The sequence below is a fragment of the Scyliorhinus canicula genome, chromosome 31 (genome assembly GCF_902713615.1).
Source record: "Scyliorhinus canicula chromosome 31, sScyCan1.1, whole genome shotgun sequence".
Taxonomy (NCBI): Eukaryota; Metazoa; Chordata; class Chondrichthyes; order Carcharhiniformes; family Scyliorhinidae; genus Scyliorhinus; species Scyliorhinus canicula.
The window spans coordinates 1,291,994-1,310,594 of NC_052176.1; the positions used below are offsets into that span (position 1 = coordinate 1,291,994).

General features: G+C 52.8%; 1 protein-coding gene across 1 annotated transcript; it reads right to left on the bottom strand.

The window, feature by feature from the left end:
• Window positions 1-383: 383 nt before the first annotated feature.
• On the bottom strand, window positions 384-9,918 carry LOC119958973 (cofilin-2-like). Its single transcript, XM_038787501.1, has 4 exons — window positions 9,655-9,918; window positions 4,675-4,985; window positions 3,407-3,483; window positions 384-1,195 (listed from the first exon to the last, which is right to left on the bottom strand). The coding sequence occupies exons 1-4, from the start codon at window positions 9,655-9,657 to the stop codon at window positions 1,083-1,085; spliced, it is 504 nt and encodes a 167-aa protein (XP_038643429.1). The 5' UTR covers window positions 9,658-9,918; the 3' UTR covers window positions 384-1,082.
• Window positions 9,919-18,601: the final 8,683 nt, after the last annotated feature.

Genomic DNA, 18,601 nt, shown 5'->3' on the forward strand with positions numbered 1-18,601 from the left:
TTGATGGGGACAGTGTAGAGGGAGCTTTACTCTGTATCTAACCCCGTGCTGTACCTGTCCTGGGAGTGTTTGATGGGGACAGTGTAGAGGGAGCTTTACTCTGTATCTAACCCCGTGCTGTACCTGTCCTGGGAGTGTTTGATGGGGATAGTGTAGGGGGAGCTTTACTCTGTATCTAACCCCGTGCTGTACCTGTCCTGGGAGTGTTTGATGGGGACAGTGTAGAGGGAGCTTTACTCTGTATCTAACCCCGTGCTGTACCTGTCCTGGGAGTGTTTGATGGGGATAGTGTAGGGGGAGCATTACCCGGTCTCTAACATTGTGTGGAGCTACCCAGGGTAGTACTGTGAAAGTAAAGTGTTCACGATTGAAATAGACCAAGACAAAGATATCCATAAATTTATTTTGATGGTTAATAACACTGCTTCCACATTAGAAACGGTCAGGTCCAATAACCCATCCACATGATTAACCATTTCCAAGATACACTGATGATTCTTGATACTCCAAATTGGCAGGTCCCTAACCTCCACCCCCCCAACAATGAAAATTTGGTCACATGATACACGCTGCGAGATAGAGGTCAGCCCCCCCTAATCCAGGCAGATGGAACCTTGGTTTAAAACGTCAGAAATGTTTGCAAAAAGTGAATGACATGGAATGAGGAGCAGTACGGCTAATCAAATCCCATACCACTTGGATTTAGTCAAGGGAAAGTGTTTGGAATTTAAGGGAGATGGAGCTGACTGGGAAGGTCTATTGAATTCAGGGTTGTGCGATCAATTATCTGAATGCACCATGTCCATTCCTGCGGCAGGGGGGCAAGGAGGGAGGGAAGGAGGAGCTGTCATACATACTGACAATCTGCCGTCGAGTCTCTCACTGCAGACCCTCCTTAGCCCCTTGTTCCAGAACATGGGTCCTGTTGATTACTGGTCCTGATCACAAATAGGTTCAAGTAAAATATGGGTGGTGTGGGGGGCAGAGAGGAGGCAAGTCAAAAGACACATACAAAACTGAAGGTACCCAAGGAAAAAAAACCCACAGCACAGACTTAAACATGGAAGCTCAATGTACTGGCACTAGACTAGCTTCTGAGATTCGAATGCAATGACTTGAGTTCCAAGCTTTGACATCAGCTCGCTCTGGTCCAGTAACTCTTCGATCGCGTTCACCTGCCACTCGTGTTTGATCCCTGCAACGCAAACAGAACACGCATCAGTTTGGGGGCAAAGCATCTCTTGACAGTCGCATTGTTTTATCCTCTCCGCCTCCTCCCCAGAAAGGCGGTGGGTTTTGGGGGGGGTGGGGGCTGCCCCCACGCTGAGCAGATACCGGAACGTGCAGCAGTCCGCGGATTGTCACACCATGCGTGAGGAGAGAGGAGGCATCGAGCGAGCGTCAGAAGTTCCCCACTTCTGGGCAGCACGGTGGCACAGTGGTTAGCACTGCTGCCTCACAGCGCCGAGGTCCCAGGTTCGATCCCGGCTCTGGGTCACTGTCCGTGTGAAGTTTGCACATTCTCCTCGTATTTGCATGGGTCTCACCCCCACAACCCAAAGATGTGCAGGGTAGGTGGATTGGCCACGCTAAATTGCCCCTTAATTGGAAAAAATGATTTGGGTATAAACTAAATCTAGGCAAGAGTGAGATGTTTGTGGTGCACCCTGGGGACCAGGAGGAAGGAATTGGTAGGCTCCTGCTTAGGAGGGCAGGGGAGAGTTTTAGGTACCTGGGGGTGCAGGTGGCCAGGGACTGGGGGACTCTTCATAAGCATAATTTCACCAGGCTTGTGGATCAGATGGAGGAGGAGTTCAAGAGGTGGGATATGCTGCCATTGTCGGTGGCGGGGAGGGTGCAGTCCGTCAAAATGACGGTGCTTCCGAGGTTCTTGTTCCTCTTTCAGTGCCTGCCCATCTTCATCCCCAGGGCCTTCTTTAGGACGGTGAATAGCAGTATTTTGAGCTTTGTGTGGGCATATGGGACTCCAAGAGTGAAGAGGGTTTTCCTGGAGCGAGGGAGGGATAGAGGCGGGCTGGCGCTGCCCAACCTTTTGGGGTACTATTGGGCGGCCAATAAGTCAATGGTGCGTAAATGGGTGATGGGGGGGGGGGCGTGGAAAAGAATGGAGATGGCGTCTTGCAGAGGTACGAGCCTGGGTGCCTTGGTAACGGCGTCGTTGCCGCTTTCTCCTAAGAAGTATACCACGAGCCCGGTGGTGGCGGCGACCCTAAGAATCTGGGGACAGTGGAGACCGCATAGGGGGGGAAACAGGGGGCTCGATGGAGGCTCCATTAGGTGGAAATCATCGGTTCATCCCGGGGAACACTGATGGGGGATTTAGGGGGTGGCATAGGGTGGGCATCAGTACACCGAGGGACCTGTTTATTGGCGGGAGGTTTGCGGGCCTGGGGGAACTGGAAGATAAATTTGGGCTCCCCCAAGGGAACATGTTCAGATACTTGCAGGTAAAGGCGTTTGCTAGGCGACAGGTAGAGGGATTCCCTCTGCTGCCCTCGCGGGGGACGATGGACAGAGTGCTTTCGGGAGTGTGGGTCGGAGAGGGGAAGGTGTCTGACATCTATAAGGTAATGCAGGAGGTGGAGGAGTCGTCAGTGGAGGAGCTGAAGGCTAAATGGGAGGGGGAACTTGGGGAGCAGATAGAGGACGGGACTTGGGCGGATGCCTTGGAGAGAGTCAACTCTTCCTCCATGTGCGAGGCTTAATCTCATCCAATTCAAGGTGCTGCACCAGGCCCACATGTCCGGGACTAGGATGAGTAGGTTCTTTGGGGGTGAGGACAGGTGCACCAGATGTTCGGGGAGTCCTGCGAACCACGCCCATATGTTCTGGGCATGCCCGGCACTGGAAGAATTCTGGAAGGGGGTGGCGGGGATGGTGTCGAGGGTGGTTGGATCCAGGGTCAAACCAGGGTGGGGACTTGCGATTTTTGGAGTTGCGGTGGAGCCGGGAGTACAGGAGGCGAAAGAGCCCGGCGGAGGATCTTGATGCAGTGGAAAGATGCGAGGCCCCCAAGTGTGGAGACCTGGATCAGTGACATGGCGGGATTTATAAAATTGGAGAGGGTCAAATTTGCCCTGAGGGGATCAATACAAGGGTTCTATAAACGGTGGCAGCCTTTTCTGGACCTCCTGGCTCAAAGATAGGTATCTTGGTCAATAGCAGCAGCAACCCAGGGGGTGGTGGGGGGGTGTTCCTTATTATTGTTTCTATTTTTTCTATAGTTATGTAACTTAACATTGTGTTAATTTTAAGTTGCTGTTAATATATTTTGTTGTTCATTGAGGATGGGCGAATGTTTATGATTGCTATCATTATTGTTATTTTTGGTATTTTATTACGGTTCGTTAAAAAGAGGAAAAGTAACCGCGCGCTCGTGCCGTACCGTTTAATTTCTTCTTCAGTGCACCTTTGGAACTGGCATAGATCATCTTCTGCATAATGGGTGCTTTATCAGGACTCCTGGTGAGGCGGGAGGGCGGGAAAGAGAAAATCTGTTAAGACACCTTTGAAAAGAGCCCGTCTATCCTGCTTCCCCCTTTGAACGTACCGGCACTATACCCCGAGCAAGGGGTGAGCGCAACCCTGCTATCTCCCAAATTCCCCATTGGATGGCCAGTCACTGTCTAATATTGATGGCCCGGGCAACATGGCGGCACAGTGGTTAGCATCGCTTCCTACGGCGCTGAGGACCTGGGTTCGAATCCCAGCCCTGGGTCACTGTCTGTGTGGAGTTTGCACGTACTCTAAATTTATTTTGAAAAACAAAAGCTTGGCCCTTGCTTTATAAACCCCCCACCCACCCACCAGAAGCACATGCTTGCTTACCCTCCACTCAATTACTGTTGCCGAATAACTCAGTCTGCCCAACCATCCAGACAAACTGGAAGCGGGTAGCTTTTCAGCGCCATCAGTCCGCTCAATCGGAACGGGAGTGAGTGGAGAGACAAAGGGACTCACTCCTGACCCAGTCCTGCAGTGGAACCCAGCTGCCAGTCCCGTCCCATCCCTGCCTGCCTGCTGGAGGTGGGGAAGGGAGGGACAACGAGCAAGGGGACAAGGAGACACGGTAGCATGGTGGTTAGCATAAATGCTTCACAGCTCCAGGGTCCCAGGTTCGATTCCTGGCTGGGTCACTGTCTGTGCGGAGTCTGCACGTCCTCCCCGTGTGTGCGTGGGTTTCCTCCGGGTGCTCCGGTTTCCTCCCACAGTCCAAAGATGTGCGGGTTAGGTGGATTGGCCACGCTAAATTGCCCGTAGTGTCCTAAAATGTAAGGTTATGGGGGGGGGGTTGTTGGGTTACGGGTATAGGGTGGATACGGGGGTTTGAGTAGGGTGATCATTGCTCGGCACAACATCGAGGGCTGAAGGGCCTGTTCTGTGCTGTACTGTTCTATGTTCTAAAACGCCCTCACCTAGTGGCACCCGACATCAGTAGCCCACAAGGAAAGATGAAGTCAATGCTCCCAGGGCTAAATCCAGAGGGACATCGCGAAAAGCAGCCAGGCCAACACGTTGCCGCTGCAGGTAAATGTCAATGACCCCCCCCCCCCCAACGCCTTTCCCCAAGAGCACCATCCCGTGCCGCAGTGACTAGGCGCAGTCGGTGGTGCCCTGATGTGCCATTGAGTGAAGGTGACCAAGTTAGCTCACCAATGAATGAAGACCAGCTCTTCCTTTTTGGACTCCTTTGTCTCGTAGAATGCATCATAGAGTACGTAGCAGCAATCCGTCAGCGGAAGCATGTCAACAAAGGCCCGCAGTGGGTCAGCAACTGATTTGTCCTGAACCTGTCCAACCAGAATCATCTTGTCTGTATCCAGAATTATCTTCTCCTTGTTGCTGTCTAACTTCATGAAGATCACCTTCTTCCTCAGCTTCATCTCCTCTTGGCTGCACGACTTTCGCACTTTCATTTCGTTGAAACAGTTCACCACCTCATCAGCTACTGTGACCCCAGATGACTAAGATTCAAAACACAAAGGAAAAAAGACACAGCGGCAGACATTAAGTGGAGTGGCTTTGCTTTTTCATTTCTGCAGACAGTTCAGCTCGAGAGAGAGAGGGAGAGAGAGAGAGAGAGAGAGAGAGAGATAGGCAACACAGTTGGTTCACCGCTCCAGGTTCGATTCCTGGCTCGGGTGACTGGATGGAGTCCACGCGTTCCCCCCCCCCCCCCCCCGGCTTGTCTGCGCGGGTTCCCTCCGGGCGCTCCGGTTTCCTGCCACTCCAAAGACGCGCGGGTTAGGTGGATTGGTCGTGCTAAATTGCCCTGTAGTTAGGCAGGGATGGGGTGGAGGTGTGGGCTTAGGCAGGGTGCTCTTTCAGGGACCAGCATAGATACGACGTGCCGAATGGCCTCCTCTTGCACAGTAAATTCTATGATTCCTAATGCATCCACACGTACTGAAGTGGTTTGTCAAGACTGCCACTCAAAAAAGAGTTGGACATAAAAATTCAAGACTGGCATCGACCCTTTCAAGTAGATTCTCCCCCCCCCGTGGTACAGGCCCAACCTTCTCAATATTCTCTCATCCCAGGCATCAGCCAGCAAACCTTCTCTCCATTCCCTAAAGTGCAATCGCAACAATTCCCTTGATTCCTCTTAAAGACCAACATAACACCATGAGACATAGGTGCAGAATTAGGCCACTCGGCCCATCGAGTCTGCTCTGCTATTCAATCAAGACTGATATTTTCTCATCCCCCTTCTCCTGCCTTCTTCCCATAACCCGATCCCCTTATTAATGAAGAACCTATCTATCTCCATCTTAAAGACACTCAGTGATTTGGCCTCCACAGCCTTCTAATAATAATAGCTTGTCACAAGTAAGCTTCAATGAGGTTACTTGTGAAAAGCCCCTATCGCCACAGTCTGACATCTGTTCCAGGCGGCCGGTATGGGAATTGAACCCACGCTGCTGGCCTTGTTCTGCATTACAAGTGCTAAAGTGCCTTAGCCCACTGCGCTAAACCAGCCCCTTCTGCGGCGAAAAGTCCCTTTGAATACTTTTAAGGTAGAAGTGGATAGATTCTAGATTACACAGGGGACGAAAGGTTAGCAGGGGGGGGGGGGGCAGGATGTGGGGTTGAGGTTACATCAGATCAGTTATAATTGTATTGAATGGGGGAAAGCAGGCTTGAGGGGTGTACATGTACCCCCCCTCCCCCATTTGTCTGACCCCAGTAGCAATCCAAATACACCACATCTACTGGCTCCCCTTTATCTACCCTCTCACATCGTCCTCTGAAAGAATTCCACTGAATGTGTTAAACATTTTCCCCGTTCACAAAAACAGTCCAACTCCACCTGAATGCGTTAGGGCTGTCCAAGTGCCCTTCAAACGCCACTGCCTTCTTGAGAAACAAGGTTCTAGCGCAGGGTTAGGGGGTGGCGCGAGAACAGCACCTTCTGCAACATCCTGTGCAGCTGCTGTGCTGAATGTTCACCCGTTATAGCAGCCACTACCCAGGTCTCGCCCCAGGCTGTGCAGCAAGCCTCAGCAGCTTTATTCAAACATTACCACACATCCTGACCACACCATACATGCTCACATTCCCAGTGCAGCTCAGGAATGCAGTGTTTTCCTGGAAGTTATCCAGCAACACAGGATCTTGAGGCGGCAAGTGGGAACAGGATTGAAAAGGCAAGAATATTGCCGATGCTGGAAGTCGGAAGTAGAAACACTGGGAAAACCATCAGCCTCTGTGGGGAGCCACCCACATACGTGGCTGAAGTGTGGACTCAATGTTAAATCTCACTCTGCAGACGCTGCCAGGCTGGCTGAAGCCTTTTATCCAGCATTGTGTTTTTCTATCAGTATTGAAGACTTGTCTGGTTTGGCTCAAGCCCCTGTGATATTGCACAGGGATGGGCAGCAGTGAGGGAGGGGGAGATAGGGAAAGGGTGGAGAGGAGAGACACAATTGGCATGGAACTGCAAGAAACAATGGGGTTCTGAGCAGTGTAGGCACACCAAACCTGGCGGTGACTGCCCGAGGTGGGTAGGAATCAGAGCCCAGAAGAGTCTCCTCCGAGGTGCCAGGGTCAGATTGAAGGGATGGTCTGGATTTGACAGACCCAGAGTCTCGCTGTGTTTTTTCCTTTCACGTGGAAACTGCCCCGTTGTTCACGAGAGTCAAATTGTTCCTTCCTGGCGCTCGTCGTGTCCCCCCTGATTGGAGCAGAATCGATCCCGAGGCCAGTGAAATGGTGCACTGTCTGGATGATGGTGCACTGCTTTCAGAATGACCTTATTAGGGCAAGTATCTGACACTTGGTCACTGGAGCTTCGATTTCGCCGGGTTTTAACGGCAGCGATGTGGTCATCGCTTGTGCGGAGGGAGACGAGTGTATTGATCAGCACCGAGACCAATCTCAAAACGGTGCCGACTTCAAATCAGAATCTTTCAACAGAATCAGAATCTGCTGCAACATTGAAGCATTCCAACAGTAACTTCTGCTTTCAGCAGAGTCCAATTGAGCCACTTGACAGCAGCAGAACTGGAAAGGAAATGACGGTTTCACAAGAATACCCCCTTTCCGTAAATTCTGGGAGAGCTGTCAATTTATCAAAGATAGCTAGCACATTCTTGCCCAATCAGACCCCCCCCCCCCCCCCCCCCCCCCCCCGCGTTAAACAAGCATCTCCGGAGGGAGTTCGAAAGGCGAGGTTAGTTGCAAAGGACAAGCTTTGCCCTGACAAAACAAATCTCCAGCCATGAACTCCCTGCTTACTCAGGCAGAAACAGTGACCCTCCTGCCCAGTTACCCACTCTCTCTGGTTCTCTCTCTCGTATCCATGCAGTCCTTCAAATCCTGACCCCACCCACAACAGGACAAGCTCCCATTACGGCAGCTTGAGTTCTAAACCTGCTTAAAAAATCAGACTCTGTCAGTAATGAACAGCAACACAGACGGCGGATCCACAAGTTCAGAGTGAAGCCCCGTTATAACCTGGGGGGGGGGGGGGGGCAGAGACCCAGAGCCAGGCAGACACACCGACACCAGCCTCCATTTTGAGCAGGCAGTTCTCCATCACAGCACACCCCGTCCGTCATCAAAACGGGAAACCACACGACCCACAAAACTATCCTCTCCCCACACCCCCCCCCCCCCCTTCCCCCACTGCAGGCAGATGCTGAGGTGCACGGATCCCACTCCCTCCCACAAAAGGGTAGCAAACAGCAGAAGCTGCAGCAAGCCATTTTGAAAAAGTACTTTGCAGCGGAAAACATGCACAGCCTCTCACAGGAACAGCAGGAAATTAAATTCATCTTTCAAAGACTCAGGGAGAGGGGAAACGGCAAAGACAATGAACATTCCACACACAGCCCCTCCAAAAAATCTATATTTTAAAAACTGGTCTATCCACCAGAGAATCAGGGTTTCCCGAAAGGGGGGGGGGGGGGGGGGGGGGAGAGAAAGGGTGCAATCTTTTGGGTTGGGGGGGGGGGGGGGGGGGGGGGAGAGTTAGAGCGTGCAATTTTCCCGGGGGGGGGGGGGGGGGAGAAAGAGGGTGCATTTTTTCCAAGGGGGGGGGGGGGGAGAGGCTGCAATCTTTTGGGCGGGGGGGGGAGAGGCTGCAATCTTTTGGGTGGGGGGGAAGGGGCTGCAATCTTTTGGGTGGGGGGGGAAGGGGCTGCAATCTTTTGGGTGGGGGGGAAGGGGCTGCAATCTTTTGGGTGGGGGGGAAGGGGCTGCAATCTTTTGGGTGGGGGGGAGGGGGCTGCAATCTTTTGGGTGGGGGGAAGGGGCTGCAATCTTTTGGGTGGGGGGGGAAGGGGCTGCAATCTTTTGGGTGGGGGGGGAAGGGGCTGCAATCTTTTGGGTGGGGGGGGAAGGGGCTGCAATCTTTTGGGTGGGGGGGAAGGGGCTGCAATCTTTTGGGTGGGGGGGAAGGGGCTGCAATCTTTTGGGTGGGGGGAAGGGGCTGCAATCTTTTGGGTGGGGGGGAAGGGGCTGCAATCTTTTGGGTGGGGGGAAGGGGCTGCAATCTTTTGGGTGGGGGGGGGAAGGGGCTGCAATCTTTTGGGTGGGGGGGAATTTTTTTTGTGTTGGGGGGGGGGGGGGCAATCCTTTAGGTGGGAAGACGGTGGGGTTCAGCCGCAACCTTTAAAAACGTTGTTTATTTTACCGCCTGGGGCGAAGATAACGGGACCGGATCTGGGATTCGGCAACAGGGAAGCAGCAAGCCGATTGCACACCAGGGTGGGGCAGCTCAGGCTGCGAAAGGGAAAAAGTGACAATAAATAAAAATAAGGCACAGCCGACCGAGCCGCTTGCGGGGGTGGGGGGGGAAGAGGAGAACCGATAGATTTAATGAGCCCAGACAAAGGGACGGGAGGCTGAATGGAACGCGGCCCGGATGCCCGCCCGCGTCACCCCAGCCCGCGTCACCCCCGGCCCGCACCCGTCACCCCCACCACCCCCTTCCCCGGTTGAAGCGCGAGGCTCCACCCACCCCACCCCCGACGCCCTTCCATTGGACAAGGGAGCGGGGTTTCCCCCATCTCCCTCCAGGGGCGGCCGCACTATAAAAGCCGCTGTCCCCTCCCCCACTCCGTTAGTGGGAGGAGGAGGGACCCGAGGTAATAAATAACGGCGGGCGCCGGCCAAACGAAAAGACCTCACCATCCTGTAGCCCGATTGGTTTTTTTTCTCCCTCCTTCTGTTAAAATTTTCCGGCTCTCCCGCCGAGGTAAATTTTTGTTTCTCCGCCTCCGCTTGACGACGATAATTGTTTTTTTATAAATAAAGGACTCTGCGACTGCTCCCCGCCCTCTCGCTCTCTCCCGTCCTCCTGGATGCAGCGGCTGGAAGGGAAGAGGAGCGCAACAACAGGACCGTTAGGAAAGGAGGAAAAGCGGCGAAGGAGCCAGACGCCACGTGCCGCCGCCCTATATAAAAGCGCGCGGCGCCTGCGCGCGCAGCTGTTTGCCTCAGGGGGGGGCGGGGCCGAGTGCGCGGACACGCCCACCGCTCACTCCGCAACCGTTATCCGCCTCCAACTCCTGGCAGACCCCACCGAAAAATGGCAGGGTGCCCGGATGTGCAGTCGCGTCCCTCCCCTCGCCCTCTGTGTGCGTGTGTCTACGTCACCCTCCCCTCGCAGCTCACTCCACAACGGCATTCTGGGAAGCCGAGTCCCGGTCGCCAGCCCCGGCCATTGCGGCGGGCAGAGCGGGGCGGGGCTGGAGGACTACAGATCCCAGGCTGCCCCGCGGCCTAACGGGCGGAGGGCGCGGAGGAGGAGAGGGACGGTTTTAATCTTCTATTTTTCTATATTTCGAGGCGGCAGACCGGGCCCGGCTGGCAGGGGGGCCGCCGGGAGGGGGGAAACCGTCGAGTGCGGCGGAAAAGGCGCCGGTGGAGATTTTTTACCTCAGGGTTGGGGTGGGAGGCGGCCAATGGCGGGCCTGGGAGAGCAGCTCCTGGCCTTATATGGCCAAGAGCTCGCAAGTGGGATGGCGTGAGCCCAAAAGCAGCCTGTCACTTCCTTATTAGGCAATCAGCAGCTGCCATGTTTCATTATAAAAGAGCACTAGTGTTCTGCAGCATCACCAGGTCTGTCAGCCTGGGCTGTCCCACCACAGGAGCCAGCCAGCCAGCCCTGCAAACTCTCAAATCAAATTATTCTTCTTATTCCAGCCCGCATGCACCTGCTAAGCAACAATCTCCATCATTCCCATCCATCGTCCCCCCCCCCCCCCCCCAATCCGATCCAAATCCAGCCTGGCTCGGACCCCGGTACAATTCCCTATCTCTGTGCCGGATGCATTTTCGACGTGCCGGAAGGGGAGAATGTGGGACTCGCTCCCCACGAGGAGCGGGGAGATAATGTGGGACTCGATTCCCACGGGGAGTGGGGGAGAATGTGGGACTCGCTCCCACGGGGAGTGGGGAGGAATGTGGGACTCGCTCCCACGGGGAGTGGGGAGAATGTGGGACTCGATCCCCACGAGGAGCGGGGAGAATGTGGGACTCACTCCCACGGGGAGTGGGGAGAATGTGGGACTCGCTCCCCACGGGGAGTGGGGAGAATGTGGGACTCGATCCCCACGGGGAGTGGGGGAGAATGTGGGACTCGCTCCCCATGGGGAGTGGGGAGAATGTGGGACTCGCTCCCACGGGGAGTGGGGAGAATGTCGGACTCCCTCCCACGGCGAGTCGGGAGAATGTGGGACTCACTCCCACGGGGAGGGGGTAATGTGAGACTCGGACCCACAGGGAGAATGTGGAACTTGATCCCATAGGGAGCACTCGAGCTGAATAGGGTGAAATTACATTCAAGGGGAAAGCTGGATAAACACGTGAGGGAGAGTGAAATAGATGCAAAGTCTATAGGTCCCTGCTATAAACCTGTTCCCTAGCTACTGACTGCAATCCTCTCCCTGGCAACTATCTGTGCTGAGCCTGACTATTCACAAATAAAAGCAAAATACATTTGTGGAGGATTATAGTGGATTAAATAGTTGGAGTGGGGTGGAGGAGGTGGGAGATGGGTAAAGATGTCATGGAGGCAAGACAAGAGTGTTAATAGTGACATTAAGGACTGAAGAAGGTGCTGATGGTGGTAAGGTAGCAATCCACCTAACCCCTTGCAATCGCAGAAGGTGCACAACCTGCCCCTTTACCTCTTACAGCCTTCTGGGCTTAATATTGATTTCAACAACTGTCAACTTTCCGCTCCTTGGGCAGCACGGTGGCACAGTGGTTAGCACTGCTGCCTACGGCGCTGAGGACCTGGGTCCGAATCCCGGCCCTGGGTCACTGTCCGTGTGGAGTTTGCACATTCTCCCCGTGTCTGCGTGGGTTTCGCCCCCACAACCCAAAGATGTGCAGGATAGGTAAATTGGCCACTCTAAATTGCCCCTTAATTGGAAAAAAATAAACTGGTACTCTAAATTATTTTTATAACTTTCCGCTCCTTCACCCTCTTTCTGTTTTTTCATCTCCTCGTTTGTCCCAGTGCAAAAAACAGCCCCCCCTCCCCCACAGGGCCATCCGTCACTTGTTCTTCAGTTTCGTTTTAACTCAGCCCTGATCTTTGTACTCCTCAATGCGCTCTGATATCTTAACTTTATGCCACTCCCTGACCTTCTGTCCTCTCTCTCTCTCTCTCTCTCTCGCTCTCTTTCTCTTTCCAATGCTTCGAAATTCTTTGGCCGTGATCACTTGCCCCTGCTATCTCCTAAGTTGGGTCACAATCAAACGTTGCTGTTTGTTTTTGAAAACGATTTCAATTCAAATTTGAAAAATTAAACATAAAACACAGATAACATTTACAAATTAAAACCAACCCCAAACAAAACCCCAGGCCCCCCTCCCATACTCTGGGCGGCACGGTGGCACAGTGTTTAGCACTGTTGCTTCACAGCGCCACATCCCAGGTCCGATTCCCGGCCTGGCTCACTGTCTGTGCGGAGTCTGCAAGTTATCCCCGTGTGTGCGTGGGTTTCCTCCCACAGGTCCCGAAAGACGTGCTTGTTAGGTGAATTGGACATTCTGAATTCTCCCTCTGTGTACCCCAACAGGCGTCGGAATTTGGCGACTAGGGGCTTTTCACAGTAACTTCATTGCAGTGTTAATGTAAGCCTACTTGTGACACTAATAATTAGATTAATTATTATTATTCAGATTATTATCTCCAACTTCGGGCAGGACCAGAACATGTATACGTGATTGGCGGACCCCTCCCACACCGCTCACAAATATCCTCCACCCCTTCAAAGAGACGGCTCATCCTCGACTTCGTCAGGTGCGTTCTGTGTACTACCTTTAGCTGCATCAACCCCAGCTCTCGCATAGTATTGAATCATCTTATTATGTTAAAGACATTATGCCGTAGAAGTAAGCTATTTGGCCCATCTGCTGGATGCTGGAGCTATACAGGTGTTATATAAACAGCAGTTGTTGTTGATTGTGATGAAGCCACAGGGAAGGAGCCTTGTAACAACTGTAAAGGTTGGCAAAAACTGACTGGGCTGCCCTGCCTGTTTCAGGAGGCCCGATGACTCGACAGTTCCCCAGGTTGAACTCTCTGCTGCTCACAGGAAATTAACAATCTCAATCGGCGTCTGGGGGGCAAAGACTCTAAGGTTCAGTTCCGCTGAATCCACCACGCTACCTTAATTGGCAAACTGATATCTTGTCACATCTGGGGGCTGGTACAATGACTCGTGGATCCCTCAGTATCGACCCTGCTGCGTCACACAGCCTTGGTCAGTTTTATTAGAAATAGTATATGCCCCTGTCAGTGTATTTGACGAGTACCCCAGGCAGGTACAGAATCCCACTGCTGGCTCGTTTTGAAACTGTTAAACGAGTCTGGGGAAGTGTTGAGGCACAAGAAGTGACTTTGAGGGGAAAAAAACGTTTGTACTCACCTCTCTCTCTCTGCCGGTCCTTCGTCTGAATTAGCCAAGAGCATAAGACCATAAGACATGGGAGCAGAAGCAGGCCACTCGGCCCATCGAGTCTGCTCCGCCATTCAATCACGGCCGATATTTTCTCATCCCCCTTCTCCTGCCTCCTCCCCATAACCCACGATCCTCTTATTGATCAAGAACGGCATCCAGGTGGCACTGCTAGAGTGCCAGTCTGGGAGTGCCAAGCCAGCAGTGCCAATATGCCCAGGTTGTGTCAGCATGCCACCCTGCCCAGAGGACAAGTATCTGAGGGCCACCGCTCCCCTGGGAGGTGCCCACAAGTGTGGAGACCAGCACTGAATGGTGCTTGCCCAAGATCTCAGTGGCTGTGCCACCTCTTACTCTGAATCAGGTACAGTCTACAGCGCAGAATTAGGCCATTCAGCCCTCCTATTCCAAGCTGGTAAATATTAGTGAAAGGGCAAAAACTGACAAGCCCCTCGGACTATTTTGGACCTCAGACTATTTTAGACTGTACTGGGGGAAAATACAGGGGTGCCCCCTCTCCCCACTTGTTTATGTTAGCTATAGAGCGATAGGCAATTGCTCTGAGAGCTTCAAGGGGCTGGTTCGAGGAGGGGGGGGGGGGGGTGGAACATAGCGTCTTGCTGTGTCGCGGACGACCTGCTCTTATACGTATCGGATCCAGGGACTGGGATGGGCGAAATTACGGCGATTTGTGGGAATTTGACCGGTTTCTGGGGTATAAACTGAATATGACAAAGAGTGAGATGTTTGTGGTCCGGGCGAGGGGTCAGGAGGGTCGGCTGAGGGAGCTGCCGTTTAGGTTAGTCGGGGACAGTTTCAGGGCCTTGGGTATAAAGTTGCGCGCGACTGGGGCCAGTTACACAAGTTGAACTTATCCCAGTTGGTTAAACAGATGAGGGGCGAGTTTCGGAGATGGGATGCGCTCCCGCTGTCGTTAGCTTTGTGTGGGCGGGTAAGTCCCCGCGAGTGAAGAAGGTGACCATCGAGCGGAATCGGGGGGAGGGGGGGAGGGCTTGCGCTGCCGAATTTTAGTAATTATTACTGGGCGGCTAACATAGCCACGATAAGGAAGTGGGTGATGGGGGCGGGGTCGATTTGGGAGAGGATGGAGGCAGCTTCGTGTAGGGGCACCAGTCTGGGGACGTTGATAACGGCAACTCTGCCGTTCCCGCCAGCGAGGTACTCCCCTTTGCCCCGGGGAGCTTGGATGGGGGGGTACCGAGTATGGCGAAGGGCGGGAATTGAGAAGGTGGGGGACTTGTTTCTAGAGGGGAGCTTCCCTAGCTTGAGGGCGCTGGAGGAGAAGTTTGGGTTGGCAAGGGGGAACAAATTTAGATATTTACAGGTGCGGGACTTTCTGCGCATGTAGCTATCATCCTTCCCACTCCTGCCACTGAGGGGGATCCAGGATAGGTTAGTGTCTGGGGGATGGGTGGGAGAGGGGAGCGTCTCGGACATCTACAAAGAACTCATGGGGGCGGTGGAGACGCAGACCGAGGAGCTGAAGCGTAAGTGGGAGGAGGAGCTTGGGGGAGAGATGGAGGATGGCTTATGGGCGGACACGTTGAGCAGAGTCAACGCGACCGCAACATGCGCCAGGCTCAGCTTGATCCAATTCAAGGTGGGTCCACCGGGCCCACATGACAGTAGCCCGGATGAGTAATTCTTTTTTTTTTTCTTTTTTTTTTTAAATTTAGATTACCCAATTATTTTTTCCAATTAAGGGGCAATTTAGCGTGGCCAATCCACCTACTCTGCACATTTTTGGGTTGTGGGGGCGAAACCCACGCAGACACGGGGAGAACTGATGAGTAATTCTTTGGGGTGGAGTAAAATGTGCGGGAGGACCAGTGAACCATGTCCACATGTTCTGGGCTTGTCCAAAACTTAGGGAACTTAACGTCTGAGGATCGTGGGATTATATTCATTGGAGTTTAGGAGGTTGAGGGGAGATCTAATAGAAACGTACAAGATAATGAATGGCTTGGATAGGATGGACGTAGGGAAGTTGTTTCCATTAGCAGGGGAGACTAGGACGCGGGGGCACAGCCTTAGAATAAAAGGGAGTCACTTTAGAACAGAGATGAGGAGAAATTTCTTCAGCCAGAGAGTGGTAGGTCTGTGGAATTCATTGCCACAGAGGGCGGTGGAGGCCGGGACATTGAGTGTCTTTAAGACAGAAATTGATAAATTCTTGATTTCTCGAGGAATTAAGGGCTATGGGGAGAGAGCGGGTAAATGGAGTTGAAATCAACCATGATTGAATGGTGGAGTGGACTCGATGGGCCGAATGGCCTTACTTCCACTCCTATGTCTTATGGTCTTATGGAAAGTGGCAGGGGTTTGCGGACATCATGTCCAGAGTTTTGAAAACTAGGGTGGCACCGAGTCCAGAGGTGGCGACTTTCGCGATGTTGGAAGACCCGGGGATCCAGGAGGAGAAAGAGGCGGATGTTCTGGCCTTTGCTTCCCTGGTAGCCCGGAGACGGACACTGCTAGCTTGGAGGGACTCAGAGCCCCGAAAGTCGGAGACCTGGCTATCTGACATGCCGAGCTTTCTCGGCCCAGAGATTAAGTTCGCCCTGAGAGGGTCACTGTTAGGGTTCGCCCGGAGGTGGCAACCATTCACCGATTTCTTCTCGGAGAATTAATCGGTCTTGGCGGGATGGGAGTCAGTCATTACACTATGTTTATTGTTCTTTCAACATTGTTTTTATACTGTTGCTGTTTGTAATGCTAAAAATACCTCATTAAAATTGTTTATTAGAAAAAAGAAGAAAACCCGTCAAGGTCTGTTTTCCCAACAGTGGCTGTGCGACCTCTTACTCTGAATCAGGTACAGTCTGCAACACAGAATTAGGCCATTCAGCCCTCCTATTCCAAGCTGGTGTTTATGCTGTACCTGTCCCCTCCTCCGAGCCGACCTCATCTCATTGTGTCAGTGCTGGCTCTTTGAATATCCATCTGGCTTCCCCCAGTCTCTCCCCATTAGTTGAGGGGAGGTGACGGTATAGTGGTATTGTCACTGGACTCTGAATCGATTCTCGGCCTTTAGACTGAGGTCAAGTGTATTCACTGGACCAGTGATCCAGGGTAAAGGTCTGGGGACCGGGCTTCCAACCCTATCCCTGCAGGCGGTGCAATTCCAATTCAATACATTTCTGAAATTATGTGCCCACCGATTTAAAAAAAATGTAAGTTTAGAGTACCCAATTAATTTTTTCCAATTGAGGGGCAATTTAGCGTGGCCAATCCACCTACCCTGCACATCTTTGGGTTGTGGGGGTGAAACCCACGCAAACACGGGCAGAATGTCCCCACACGGACAGTGACCCAGAGCCGGGATCGAACCTGGGACCTCGGCGCCGTGAGGCAGCAATGCTAACGGCTGTGCCACCGTGCTGCCATTGTCGTAAAAACCCACCTGGTTCACTAATGCCCTTTAGGGGAGGAAATCTGCCAACCATACCTGATCTGGCCTACATTGAGTCCAGGCCCACAGCAGGTTGACTTTTAAATGTCAAATTAAGTGCTCCTTTTGAACATCTGGGGGCTTGTGCCCAAATTGGGAGAGCTGCCTCAGAGACTAGTCACGCAGCAGCCTGACATAGTCATAATCACACAATCATAGCTGACAGATAATGTCCCAGACACCACGATCACCATTCCTGGGCATGTCCTGTCTCACCGGCAGGACAGACACAGCAGAGGTGGCGGCTCAGTCGGGAGGGAGTTGAACTGGGAGTCCTCAACATCAGCATGTGGACCCTGTGAAGTCTCACCTGGTCAAACATGGCCAGGAAAATCACCCATTGATTCCAAGGATTTCACTGGGCATTTATGAGGCGCTGTGGACCATCAGCAGCAGCAGAATTGTACTCAACCACATCTGCAGCCTCATGGTCTGGCATATACCACACTCTACCATTACAACCAAGCCAGGGGATGAACCCTGGTTCAATGAAGAGCGCAGGAGAGCATTCCAGGGGCAACATCAGGCATACCGAAAAATGAGGTGAAGCAAAAACACGGGACGACTTGTGCGCCAAACAGCAAGTGATGGACTGAACGAAGCGATTCCATGACCAACGAATCAGATCTCAGCTCTGCAGTCCTGCCACATCCAGCCGTGAATGGTGGTGGACAATTAAACAACTCACTGGAGGAGGAGGCTCCACAAATATCCCCATCCTCAATGATGGAGGAGCCCAGCACATCAGTGCACAAGACAAGCTGAAGTATTTTTGACAATCTTCAGCCAAGTGGATGATCCATCTCAGTCTCCTCCAGAGGTCCCCAGCATCACAGAGTTCAGTCTTCAGCCAATACGACTCGCCCCACGTGATATCAAGAAACAGCTGAAGGCACTGGACACTGCAACGGCTATTGGGGCCCTGACAATATACCGGCAATCGTACTGAAGACTTGTGCTCCAGAACTTGCCACACCCCTAGCCAAGCTGTTCCAGTACAGCTACAACCCTGGCATCTACCCGGCAATGTGGAAAGTTGCCCGGGTGTGTTCCGTACACAAGAGACAGAACAAATCCAACCTGGCCAATTACCGCCTGATCAGTTTACTCGCTATCGTCAGGAATAGTTATCAATAGTCCTATCAAACGGCCCTTTGCAATAAGCTGCTCACTGACGCTCAATTTGGGTTCCGCCAGTGTCACTCAGTTCCCATTGCAGTTTTGGTTCAAACACGGAGAAATCCGGGATGTGATTTGATCGAGGTCTCTCAGAATCACGACGGGGTCTGGACAGAGCAGATAAGGAGAACATGGTCCCATCAGCGGAAGGATCAAGAACGGAGAGGGGCAAGGTTTCCGGTAATCGGCAGGAGACACTACAGCGAGAAACCTTTTCACGGAGCGAGGGTGGGGATCCGGAATGCGCTGCCTGAGTGTGTGTGCCGGAGATAGGGTCGATCAAGGCTGTTAGGGATGGTGTTCTGGTCTGTATGCTTCTGCTGCCTGTATCGAGGCCCTTTTGAAAATCCCATGACCATTGCACCATCTCACATCCCCGTTTGTTGTTTTCTCGAAAGAAATTCATCGAAAGGTTGGCAACGCGGTGAGCTTCATTTTCGGAATTGGAGCGGTTGGCTCATTCTGCTCTCGTTTTCCCTTTTTACGGCTGCTCCCGGTGCCTGGATTCTCC

Bases quoted from the DNA above. Each gene is read 5' to 3' on its own strand.
- LOC119958973 (XM_038787501.1), bottom strand. The intron at 3,484-4,674 runs GTGAGCTAACTT...CCGCCTCACCAG, and splicing joins GAGCTGGTCTTCATTCATTG to GAGTCCTGATAAAGCACCCA. The intron at 1,196-3,406 runs GTACGGCACGAG...TTTGCGTTGCAG, and splicing joins ACTGAAGAAGAAATTAAACG to GGATCAAACACGAGTGGCAG.